Here is a 9,294-nt window from a genome sequence, read left to right as displayed (position 1 = left end):
ATGTGAACCCAGTCACTTATATGCCGTCCTCGCTCTTTTATCAGAGCCTGAAGAACAAATTCAAGTATCGTATAGTAGAATGAAAATCAGAACTTACAGCGACTCGTGGCCAAGTCTCGAGTGGGAAGAAAAGTGCAGACCTCACAGTCATATTCCCGAGTGAGTCCATCCATGTGTATACCTCTAGAGGAAGAATTTAGACGAGGGACATGATGTTTAAAATGGAATTACCTTCAAAATCGTTCCATGATTCTTTGATTGATCCACCAGGAAAGTATGACCCGAAATCAACTACTGAGGTGACGCCTTTAGAGACAGCATAATGGCTTGCTCTTGCCAGAGCTTCTCTACGTTGCTCCAATGACGGTTTAGGAACACAAGAAGTTAACAATATCATAGCAGCATCAACGAGTAAACCAGTTGGAACTACAAAGAAGGATGTTAGAACCAACTTCTCTATAATTCAGATAGGAGAATAAAAACTGACCACCATCTGCATCTCTTACAATGCTCCCACCAGTTGGATCTTCTTTAACGCTCTTCAAATCACAAATATCCATGGCAACTTTATTTGCAAGGCCCATGTGACCGTCCATCCTGCTGAGCCACACCTGTGTGATACTATGAACGTCAGGTTTTTAGAACCTCAGAACTACAACAAAAACCTCACCGGATTGTTTTCTGTGACACTATCAATCCAGGACGAATCTGGCCACTCACCTCCCCAGTGTTCGTTGCTCCATCCAAATCCTTGAAGCCACTCATTTGGCTCGAGCCCTTCAAAAGAAGCGATGAATATTATACACTCATGAAGAAAACAAATTCAAGAGCACCATGAGCAGCATGTTGAACTTTTTGTGTGAACTCTAGACGTGTGTGTACATCATGAAGATCCAATCTTACTAGCTGCAGGTAAGACGTTAATTTCCCTTGTTGTTTAAACTTAACATACCTGCAGGCCTCCAGGAATAAAGTGAACATGAGAATCAATGAAACCAGGCACCACAAACTGCCCCTCGAGATCACGGAATTCGGTATCAGAACCGGCAACCTCCTACAAGCATGAAATTTTGTGAAAAATATCTGTAACGAAGAAAACAAACGCTTACCTTGACAAATGAGAGAGAACCCACGCGAAGGATTCTTCCCCGTCTCACGGCCATCGATTCTGCCCATGGAACATCCTTGTCTGCAGTCCAGATACTGCAGTTCGTGATGACAAAATCAGCCGGTGCTCCTGGATTTCGTTTCCAAGATAGAAGAGCTGCTACGGCTAGGGACAGCAGCACTATCCCAAGTGAAGTTGCTAACGAACCCATCACGACTGTCTAGGGCCAGTTAGCTTTAACATTTAAATACACACTAGCTGCTTTTATCTGCATGCAAAGGAGACCCGATTCGATAAAATGTACTCGAAAGAATACCTGAGAAGCGCCTTGTTTAAAAATTGATTTACAAAAGCCCATTGTCAGTGAAGCTTACATCCCAGAAATTTCTCCATGACACTGTCCAAAGCCTGAGACAAAAGCACCGTTTAACAGCAGCGAAATAGCTTCAGAATCTTTACCTTTGATGCGAACGCTTCCTTCCTATCGAGGAGCGCAGCCATTGCGACACTGGAGTCGTCAAAAACACTATAAAAGCGCTTGTAGAACTCTGCTCTGTTAAAACCAAAGCCATAACCACGTAAAATCAACAGCATCCTAAAACTTGCTTACTGTGATGCTTCAGAAGCAATCGAGTCCATCTCTTCAAACTGTTTTGTCAAAAGTTCTGCAGCGACAGGACTGAGAGCATGCAATACGAGTGCTTCTAGTGAACGAGGAAATGTAGTCTGCAAATGCACAACTTGTTAGCGACAAACATAGCATACAGTGCCTGCACTTACCACCATGGTAAGAAAGATTCGACGAAGGCTCCGAGGGCTCGTATTTAGAAACACACTTGCGATAGGATCGTCCTCACAATTGCCATTGTTCACTGCGACCGCTACGCAGGATAGTATGACGTGAAGTTGTTTTGTTTCTAGTGGACTCAAGCTGTTCACGGTAAGATCTTCTGCTCCTTGCACGTCATCAAGATCAATTTCTACATCCACGTGAGGATTCCATCCGAGCATCGATCTCTGTAGAACAATATAAGTAAATTGCATTGGCAATTGTTGCTTGTTGACCTTTTCGGCGTCCAAAAGACTGGAAAACAAAAGAAGCTGTTAAAAAGCCAAGAGCAACATTTGCTAACCTCACTAAAATCCTCCGCAAATAATATGCATCCATGGGCGAGTCGAATGCGCAAGATTGTTTAGACGCCCACCAAAAGTTTACAGCAATGGTTAGAGCAGCACTGTCCACTTGGTGGAACCAGCCCTCTGGTATAAAAACTGCACTGCCAGCATCGACTACCAGAACCCGACTGTGTTTTGATGCATCTCTAAAGCGTGGATATTTTTGGTAGTCTGGTTCTACAAAGTTCACCTCGCTGCATAGAAACAGGAATAAAAGAAGTGTCTCTTTTTCTATAAAAACAAATACCTATGGTTCGAAGCTTCTCCATACAGTGGCTTGGGGTACAGATATGGCGCCGCATCAGGAGGCCACAGAGTAACTGCAACAAATACAACACTGAAAAATGCCACGCATGAAAAAGCTCTACCTTTCTTCTGACCCGTCACGACTCCAAGAACATTGTGGTATGGATCATAATGTATGCTTGACCGAGAAGACGTCGAACTCATCCAAAGGTTGATGTTTGAGACCGCATCCTCGTCCAGGAACTCTGGCTGAGCATGATAAGTTTCACAAAAAAAGAAAAAAGTAGACGAAGAATATATGATACCAGGGATATCTCGGATTCCAGAGAAGCGAGCGGAGGTTTCTCGGTTGAGTCTTTCACGCGTATAGGAACCTGCAGTGATATTCTTAATATCCGCAACACGGACAACAAGAGTAAATCTTAACCTGTGCCAGATAAAAGTGATCGTTGTGCTCTCCAGGTGACAAAACCATGTCTAGATATTCTCTGAAAGGCAACGCTACCTAGGAACCAGTTTAAGAACAAAAGAGGAGGAATCAAAGAAAAAATACAAACTCTTTCATGGCTTCTAATATCACCGAAGAACGTAGAGCCATCGCTGCTGACCATTGCTTGCACTAGAGGTTCTCCTACGATTTCCTTGAGAAGCGGTCTAATCCCTGCTCTAGGACACGAAAATCCTCACCTTAAGATGCTCGACACCGCCAGTGGCTGGATTCCACCGCTCAAATGCGGGCCATTGCCGCAGAATCCCTGGAAAAACCTGCCAGAAGCTCTAACAATCGAAACAAATCGACGCGCCTCTTACCACGGGAATGTTTCGAGCTTCCATCTCCCGGAATTCGTCCCTCGACGGTGGGCGCCAATTTTCCGCCATAGCCAAACGTTAAAAATGAAGAACCCTAGCTAGGACGTAAGTGGATTTTGGGCTAGTGTATGCGGCAATGCCACTCCGATCGCTATGGCGAATGCGGCAGCGTCGGCGAGGCGCGCGAGATCTTCGACGGCATGGACGATCACAGCAAGAACAGGTTCTCCTGCATCGCGATGCTCACCGTCTACGCGCACAACGGCAGGCCCTTGGACTCCAAGAATCTCTTCGATCGCATCCCCGGTGGCAGAGATTCCTTGGCGTGGAGTTGCTTCATCGGCGCATTTGTCAAGATCGGGGATCTTGAGCATGCAAGGCACGTCTTCGATCTCCTCCCGCGCTGGACCGTCGTCACATCCACGGCGATTCTCGTGGCGCTGGCGAAGCGTGGCAAGGCTGAGGACGCCAGAGCGATGTTCTTGGCGATGCCGGAAAGAGATCTCGTCGCCTGGAACGCGATGATCACCGCATATGCCCAGAATGGGAATCTCCAGGTAGCGGAGGCGATGTTTTTCCGGATGCTGGCCAGGAACTTCGTCTCCTGGACCACGATCATCGATGGATGTCCATGAAGCGCTGGTCAAGAAGGTGTTCGATTCGATGCCCCAGCGAGAGGTGGTGTCATGGACATGAGCGGGCGTTTGGAGGAAGCGCGAGCTGCCGGCCTCGAACATCGTCTGGTGGAACGTGATGATCCAGGCGTTCGCGGACAATCTCCTGGTGGACGAATCCAAGGAGCGCTTCCATCCAGCGAGCACGACTTCGTGTCATGCACGGCCTACTCGCAGACCAGCCAGATCTTCCTCGCGAGAGCAGCCGTCGATAGAATTCCCCAGCGCGATGTGGTGTCCTGCCAGTCGTATGCAAAAGCATGGATCAAGCGGACTCTTCCTTCCCGAATGATCTCAAGATATGCAATGATTTCAAGAAATTGTTAGATTATTAGATTAGTTAGCCAATCTCGATTTATATATGGATAGACTTTTTTTCAATTCTTTCTTGAGGGAAGACTTCCCTTGTTTCTTAAAGAAGAGCGGCATAGTTTTGTGTGTAACAGCTATCTCGTTTGCATCTATCTCGGCATTTGCTTGGATCTCGTTTTTGTTCCATGATTGTTCTCGGCAGCCACCAAAAAGGTATTTCCACACAGAGACACGAGAGATGTCGATGATGTCCGGAGGATACAAAAACGAACCCAAGCAAATGAAGTTAGTAACTGCGAATAGGAGAAAGAGGAAATGGCAAGTGTGCTTACCGGACTGACTGCTGCCACTTTTAAGCCGCTCGAACTTTCTTCACGACCAAGTCCTTGTCGAGGCCAGGAGCACTCCTTTTCGCACCACAGGGCCTCCTCCACGTCCTGTAGATCCTACTGCTGCTGCTTCTGCAAAGCTTGACAATCCATGGGTGTTGTAGAACCTGATCGACTGTCAGCCTTTGTTTCGGATCCACAGCCAGCATCTTCTCAAGGAGATCCTCCGCTACAAACGAGAAAGGACCAACCGGGGATGCCCCCTGTCGCACACGATCAAATGCTTCACTCGGCTGATATCCTCTCTTTCCCAGCATCTCGTATAAAATCGCTCCAAGCCCCCACACGTCGATAGCTGCTGTGTAGAAGCTCCCATCCTTGTTCTCTGCCACCTCGGGTGCCATGTACTTCCCCGTGCCACAGTACTGCGACATCTCCTCAGGGTCGTCTGTGGCCAAACCAAAGTCACTAATCACCACTTTGTCGCGCGCGTCTAGCTTGAAAAGGATGTTGCCCGGCTTGAGATCCCGGTGAACTATGCCTCTCGAATGCATCTCCTTGAGGGTCTCTGCCAGCTGCTTGATAATCTGAGCTGCTTCTTCTTCGCTCATCTGCCCGGAAACGCGCAAGCGATCAGCAAGACTAGATCCACATAGTTCCATAATAATACTCCCAAAACACTGTCCTCCATCTCTCTCCTTGATGAAATCTCTGAAGGAGACAACTCCAGGGCAGCCCCGGAGCTTGGCCATGATCCCAACTTCTCTCTCAGCGTCGCTCCCTGATCGAAATGCCTTGGCTGCATATGACTTGTGACCGTCCAGATTCTGGAGCACGAATACATGCCCCTGGCCGCCACACCCCAGCGTCCTACCTTTCTTGAAACCTCGCTGCCCCAACATATGAATGCTAAGAAGCTTTTCACAATCTTCCTCCCTAAACTCACTCACCACTGCCATCGTTCTTCTCTCTTTCACAAGCTTAAGACAAAAAACCCTAGCTTCTTCTACCGAATTTAACTACATGGCTGAGATGGCGTTTGATCGACGGCGACGATGCGCTGTGTTTTCTCAAATAGTATAACGCTTAAGAAAGGAATGCATTTCCACCAACGAAAGTAGAAACTACTCGAGGAAAAACTGCCGAGGATGTGTACCTGTGAATTCAAAAACAAGGACTACATTTCAGTTTCTCATCATTTTTCTCTTACCCTGCCACTGCGTCCCAAGCCGAAATCCTTTCCTCGGGAATCCAGGGATGACTCCAGCCTGAAGGTGTTCTCTCCACAAGTGTGCGGATCCCTTCAAGTCGATTCGCTGCTACCACCTTGAGACAAAACCATTCACGTAATGCCGAAGAAAAAGTACTTGACAGACTTCAGTGGGATCCTAGAGCAATCACGCTACCATTTCCGAGGAGGGAGCGGAAGTTATAAGATCCGCGCGAGCGCTTCTCGCCGCGCGAGCGCTTCTCGCCAAGTTTCTTCACAGCGTAGTAAGCATCATCTAAAAGTTGCTCTGGCTGTGCAAAAATCCAGGGCAATGGAGGCATCATGCATTCATCTGCTTACTTGCATCGACACAGATATGAACTTCCCAAATTTGGGGTGTGGTCCAGGCGAAAGGTGTTGTGCATGCTCTACCTGCAATCCCACGAGTCAAGCGATACAAACGTAGATTTGTTCATCGTTACTCTCAATCGATGTCCTTGATGGGGATGTTTAGAAATAGCATCAGCGTAAATTGCAAGTACGTCGTCGTTTGCTGCATCGCCAATCGCATGCACCGCTACCTAAAGTTCAATTGGTCAGTTTGTGCCAAACACAGTTCAGAGAATGTAAGCCAGCTTCTGTGGATCACAAAAAGTGCTTTCTTCCATAGCGTGGGGGCCGCGATAATGGCTTGTCGAAATGACAAAGCCCCGGATGGAGTGGCCGCCTTGCATGACACTGGAGACAAAACCACCGTTTAACAGCATCGAAATAGCTTCAGAATCTTTACCTTTGACGCGCTTCCTATCGAGGAGCGCTTGTAGAACTCTGCTCTGTGAAAAACCAAAGCCGCAACAACGTTAAATCAACACCATACTGTGATGCTTCAGAAGGAATCGAGTTCAAACGTTCTGCAGCGACAGGAATGAGAGCATGCAATACGAGTGCTTGTAGTGAACGAGGAAATGTAGTCTGAAAATGCACGAATTGTTAGTGACAAACATAGCATACAGTGCCTGCACTTACCACCATGGTAAGAAAGATTCGACGAAGGCTTCGAGGGCTCGTATTTAGAAACACACTTGCGACAGGATCGTCCTCACAATTGCCATTGTTCACTGCGACCGCTACGCAGGATAGTATGACGTGAAGTTGTTTTGTTTCTAGTGGACTCAAACTGTTCACGGTAAGATCTTGTATTCCTTGTACGTCATCAAGATCACCTTCTACATCCACGTGACGATTCCATCCAAGCATCGATCTCTGTAGAACAATATAAGTAAATTGCATCGACAATTGTTGCGTGTTGACCTTTTCGGCGTCCAAAAGACTGGAAAACAAAAGAGAAACTGTGAAAAAGTCAAGAGCAGCATTTGCTTACCTCATTAAAATCCTCCGCAAGTAATATGCGCAAGATTGTGTAGACGCCCACCAAAAGTCTATGGCTAGAGCAGTACTGTCCGACTGTGTTTTGATGCATCTCTAAAGCGTGGATATTTTTGGTAGTCTGGTTCTACAAAGTTCACCTCGCTGCATAGAAACAGGAATAAAAGAAGTGTATCTTTCTCTATAAAAACAAATACCAATGGTTCGAAGCTTCTCCAGACAGTGGTTGAGTACGATAACTGTTACAAAACAAAAAGAAAGTACACGAAGAAAATATGATACCACAGAGATTTCGGATTCCAGAGAAGCGAGAGGAGGTTTCTCGGTTGAGCCTTTCACGCGTATAGGAACCTGCAGTGAGATCCTTAATATCGGCAACATGATACTCTCTCTATAACGAAGAACAAGTTAAGAAAAAACAATCAAAGAAAAGCTACTCTAGAACACGAAAATCCTCACCTTAAGATGCTCGACACCGCCAGTGGCTATTCCATCGCTCAAATGCTGGTTATGGCCGCAGAATCCCTGGAGAAACCTGCCAGAAGGCTTACTTCGAGCTTTCATCTCCCGGAAGTCGTCCCTCGCCAAATTTCCTCCAAAGCCAAACGTTAAAAATGAAGAACCCTAGCGAGAGGTAAGAGGATTTTGGGCTAGTGTATGCGGCAATGCCAGCGCTTGTCCTGCCGATTGATCGCCACCAGGAGCAAGAGCTCGATCGCATTGCGGCAGGAGCAAGAATTCGTCCAGCTAGTGCGTTCTTGCACCGCTTCCAGGGATATTTCGCGCGGGCGGCGCGTGCACGCCCAGATCTGGAGCCATGGCCTCTCCACCGACGTCTTCCTATGCAATGCGCTGCTCCACATGTATGGCGAATGCGGCAGCGTCCGCGAGGCGCGGGAGATCTTCGACGGCATGGACGATCACAGCAAGAACAGGTTCTCCTGGATCACGATGCTCACCGTCTACGCGCACAACGGCAGGCCCTGGGACGCCAAGAATCTCTTCGATCGCATCCCCGGCGGCAGAGATTCCGTGGCGTGGAGTTGCCTCATCGGCGCATTTGTCAAGATCGGGGATCTTGAGCACGCAAGGCACGTTTTCGATCTCCTCCCGCGCTGGACCGTCGTCACATCCACGGCGATTCTTGTGGCGCTGGCGAAGCGTGGCAAGCCCGAGGACGCCAGAGCGATGTTCTTGACGATGCCGGAGAGAGATCTGGTCGCCTGGAACGCGATGATCACCGCATATGCCCAGAATGGGAATCTCCAGGTAGCGCAGGCGATGTTTTTCCGGATGCCGGCCAGGAACTTCGTCTCCTGGAACGCGATCATCGACGGATGCGCGCAGGGCCAGGATGAAGCGCTCGCCAAGAAGGTGTTCGATTCGATGCCCCAGCGAGAGGTGGTGTCATGGACGGCGATGGTAGCAACATATAGCCAGAGCGGGCGATTGGAGGAAGCGCGAGCTCTCCTCTCCAAGATGCCAGCCTTGAACATCGTCTCTTGGAACGTGATGATCCAGGCGTTCGCGGACAATCTCCTGGTGGAGGACGCCAAGGAGCGCTTCGATCGAGCGCCCGAGCACGACTTCGTGTCTTGGAACGCGATCATCACGGCCTACGCGCAGACCAGCCAGATCTTCCTCGCGAGAGCGGCCTTCGATCGAATGCCCCAGCGCGACGTGGTATCCTGGGCGACGATGATCCAGTCGTATGCCCAGGAGGGGCAGCCCAGCATGGATCAAGCGAAGGAGATCTTCGACAGGGCGCCGCAGAGGAACGTCGTCTCCTGGAACGTGATGATCACGGGCTACTCGGCGAGCGGCCGGATCAAGCAGTCCCGGGGGCTGTTTGAGAGGATGCCAATGTGGAATCTCATCTCCTGGACGAACGTGATCGTGGCGTGCACGGTGGCGGGCGAGATCGACGCCGCCAGGAGGGAATTCGCCGCCATCCCGGATCAAGCCATCGACCTCCAGTGCTCCACCTCGATGCTCTCCGCGAACGCCAGCGACGGGCAGCTCGATAGAGCCAAGGCTGTCTTC

At 49.0% G+C, this 9,294-nt stretch overlaps 4 protein-coding genes across 11 annotated transcripts in view; 1 reads left to right on the top strand and 3 right to left on the bottom strand.

Moving 5' to 3' along the window:
* Positions 1–1,338, bottom strand: part of LOC112345402 (putative amidohydrolase YtcJ) — a 2,455-nt gene extending 1,117 nt beyond the window's left edge. Inside the window, exons 1-8 of the mRNA XM_024672095.1 lie at positions 1,110–1,338; positions 953–1,054; positions 834–906; positions 671–777; positions 488–611; positions 232–426; positions 98–183; positions 9–47 (exon numbers count right to left, since the gene is read on the bottom strand). Coding sequence (XP_024527863.1) covers positions 9–47; positions 98–183; positions 232–426; positions 488–611; positions 671–777; positions 834–906; positions 953–1,054; positions 1,110–1,319 — 936 coding nt within the window. The 5' untranslated portion in view covers positions 1,320–1,338. The remainder of the gene's footprint in view (positions 1–8; positions 48–97; positions 184–231; positions 427–487; positions 612–670; positions 778–833; positions 907–952; positions 1,055–1,109) is intronic.
* An 83-nt stretch (positions 1,339–1,421) lies between these two features.
* Positions 1,422–7,792, bottom strand: LOC9635361 (tRNA wybutosine-synthesizing protein 5). 7 transcript variants are annotated; one of them, XM_024671886.1, is made up of 13 exons: positions 3,341–3,425; positions 3,218–3,295; positions 3,088–3,171; positions 2,958–3,035; positions 2,836–2,904; positions 2,653–2,779; positions 2,532–2,604; positions 2,242–2,478; positions 2,174–2,192; positions 1,889–2,125; positions 1,719–1,834; positions 1,568–1,661; positions 1,422–1,516 (listed from the first exon to the last, which is right to left on the bottom strand). In XM_024671886.1, the coding sequence occupies exons 1-13, from the start codon at positions 3,407–3,409 to the stop codon at positions 1,469–1,471; spliced, it is 1,329 nt and encodes a 442-aa protein (XP_024527654.1). In that variant the 5' UTR covers positions 3,410–3,425; the 3' UTR covers positions 1,422–1,468. The 7 variants fall into 7 exon arrangements, with proteins under 7 accessions (XP_024527654.1, XP_024527652.1, XP_024527653.1 ...); XM_024671884.1 differs by having other exon boundaries at positions 1,889–2,192; XM_024671885.1 differs by having other exon boundaries at positions 1,889–2,192; positions 3,344–3,425.
* Positions 4,646–7,008, bottom strand: LOC9631856 (serine/threonine-protein kinase PEPKR2). Of its 2 annotated transcripts, XM_024671892.1 has the most exons (7): positions 6,892–7,008; positions 6,774–6,837; positions 6,656–6,698; positions 6,348–6,603; positions 6,062–6,297; positions 5,866–5,981; positions 4,646–5,811 (listed from the first exon to the last, which is right to left on the bottom strand). In XM_024671892.1, the coding sequence occupies exon 7, from the start codon at positions 5,612–5,614 to the stop codon at positions 4,679–4,681; it is 936 nt and encodes a 311-aa protein (XP_024527660.1). In that variant the 5' UTR covers positions 5,615–5,811; positions 5,866–5,981; positions 6,062–6,297; positions 6,348–6,603; positions 6,656–6,698; positions 6,774–6,837; positions 6,892–7,008; the 3' UTR covers positions 4,646–4,678. The 2 variants fall into 2 exon arrangements, with proteins under 2 accessions (XP_024527660.1, XP_024527659.1); XM_024671891.1 differs by having other exon boundaries at positions 6,656–6,837.
* A 116-nt stretch (positions 7,793–7,908) lies between the features above and the next one.
* On the top strand, positions 7,909–9,278 carry LOC112345401 (pentatricopeptide repeat-containing protein At2g35030, mitochondrial-like). Its single transcript, XM_024672094.1, has 3 exons — positions 7,909–8,469; positions 8,521–9,159; positions 9,261–9,278. The coding sequence occupies exons 1-3, from the start codon at positions 7,909–7,911 to the stop codon at positions 9,276–9,278; spliced, it is 1,218 nt and encodes a 405-aa protein (XP_024527862.1).
* The last annotated feature ends 16 nt before the right edge of the window (positions 9,279–9,294 follow it).

The sequence above is a fragment of the Selaginella moellendorffii genome, unplaced genomic scaffold, assembly GCF_000143415.4.
Source record: "Selaginella moellendorffii unplaced genomic scaffold, v1.0 SELMOscaffold_8, whole genome shotgun sequence".
NCBI classification, from domain to species: domain Eukaryota; kingdom Viridiplantae; phylum Streptophyta; class Lycopodiopsida; order Selaginellales; family Selaginellaceae; genus Selaginella; species Selaginella moellendorffii.
This window is presented reverse-complemented; position numbering and strand designations above follow the sequence as displayed.

What these genes read in the sequence shown, in the direction of transcription:
- LOC9635361 (XM_024671884.1), bottom strand. Translation starts at nt 3,409, where the DNA reads ATGGCGGAAAATTGGCGCCCACCGTCGAGGGACGAATTCCGGGAGATG. An exon ending in GCGGTGTCGAGCATCTTAAG is followed by an intron (nt 3,172 to 3,217) that starts GTGAGGATTTTC and finishes CCGCTTCTCAAG; the next exon opens with GAAATCGTAGGAGAACCTCT. An exon ending in TGGAATCCGAGATATCCCTG is followed by an intron (nt 2,780 to 2,835) that starts GTATCATATATT and finishes TATCATGCTCAG; the next exon opens with CCAGAGTTCCTGGACGAGGA.
- LOC9631856 (XM_024671891.1), bottom strand. Translation starts at nt 5,614, where the DNA reads ATGGCAGTGGTGAGTGAGTTTAGGGAGGAAGATTGTGAAAAGCTTCTT.
- LOC112345401 (XM_024672094.1), top strand. Translation starts at nt 7,909, where the DNA reads ATGCGGCAATGCCAGCGCTTGTCCTGCCGATTGATCGCCACCAGGAGC. An exon ending in CGATGCCGGAGAGAGATCTG is followed by an intron (nt 8,470 to 8,520) that starts GTCGCCTGGAAC and finishes GGGAATCTCCAG; the next exon opens with GTAGCGCAGGCGATGTTTTT.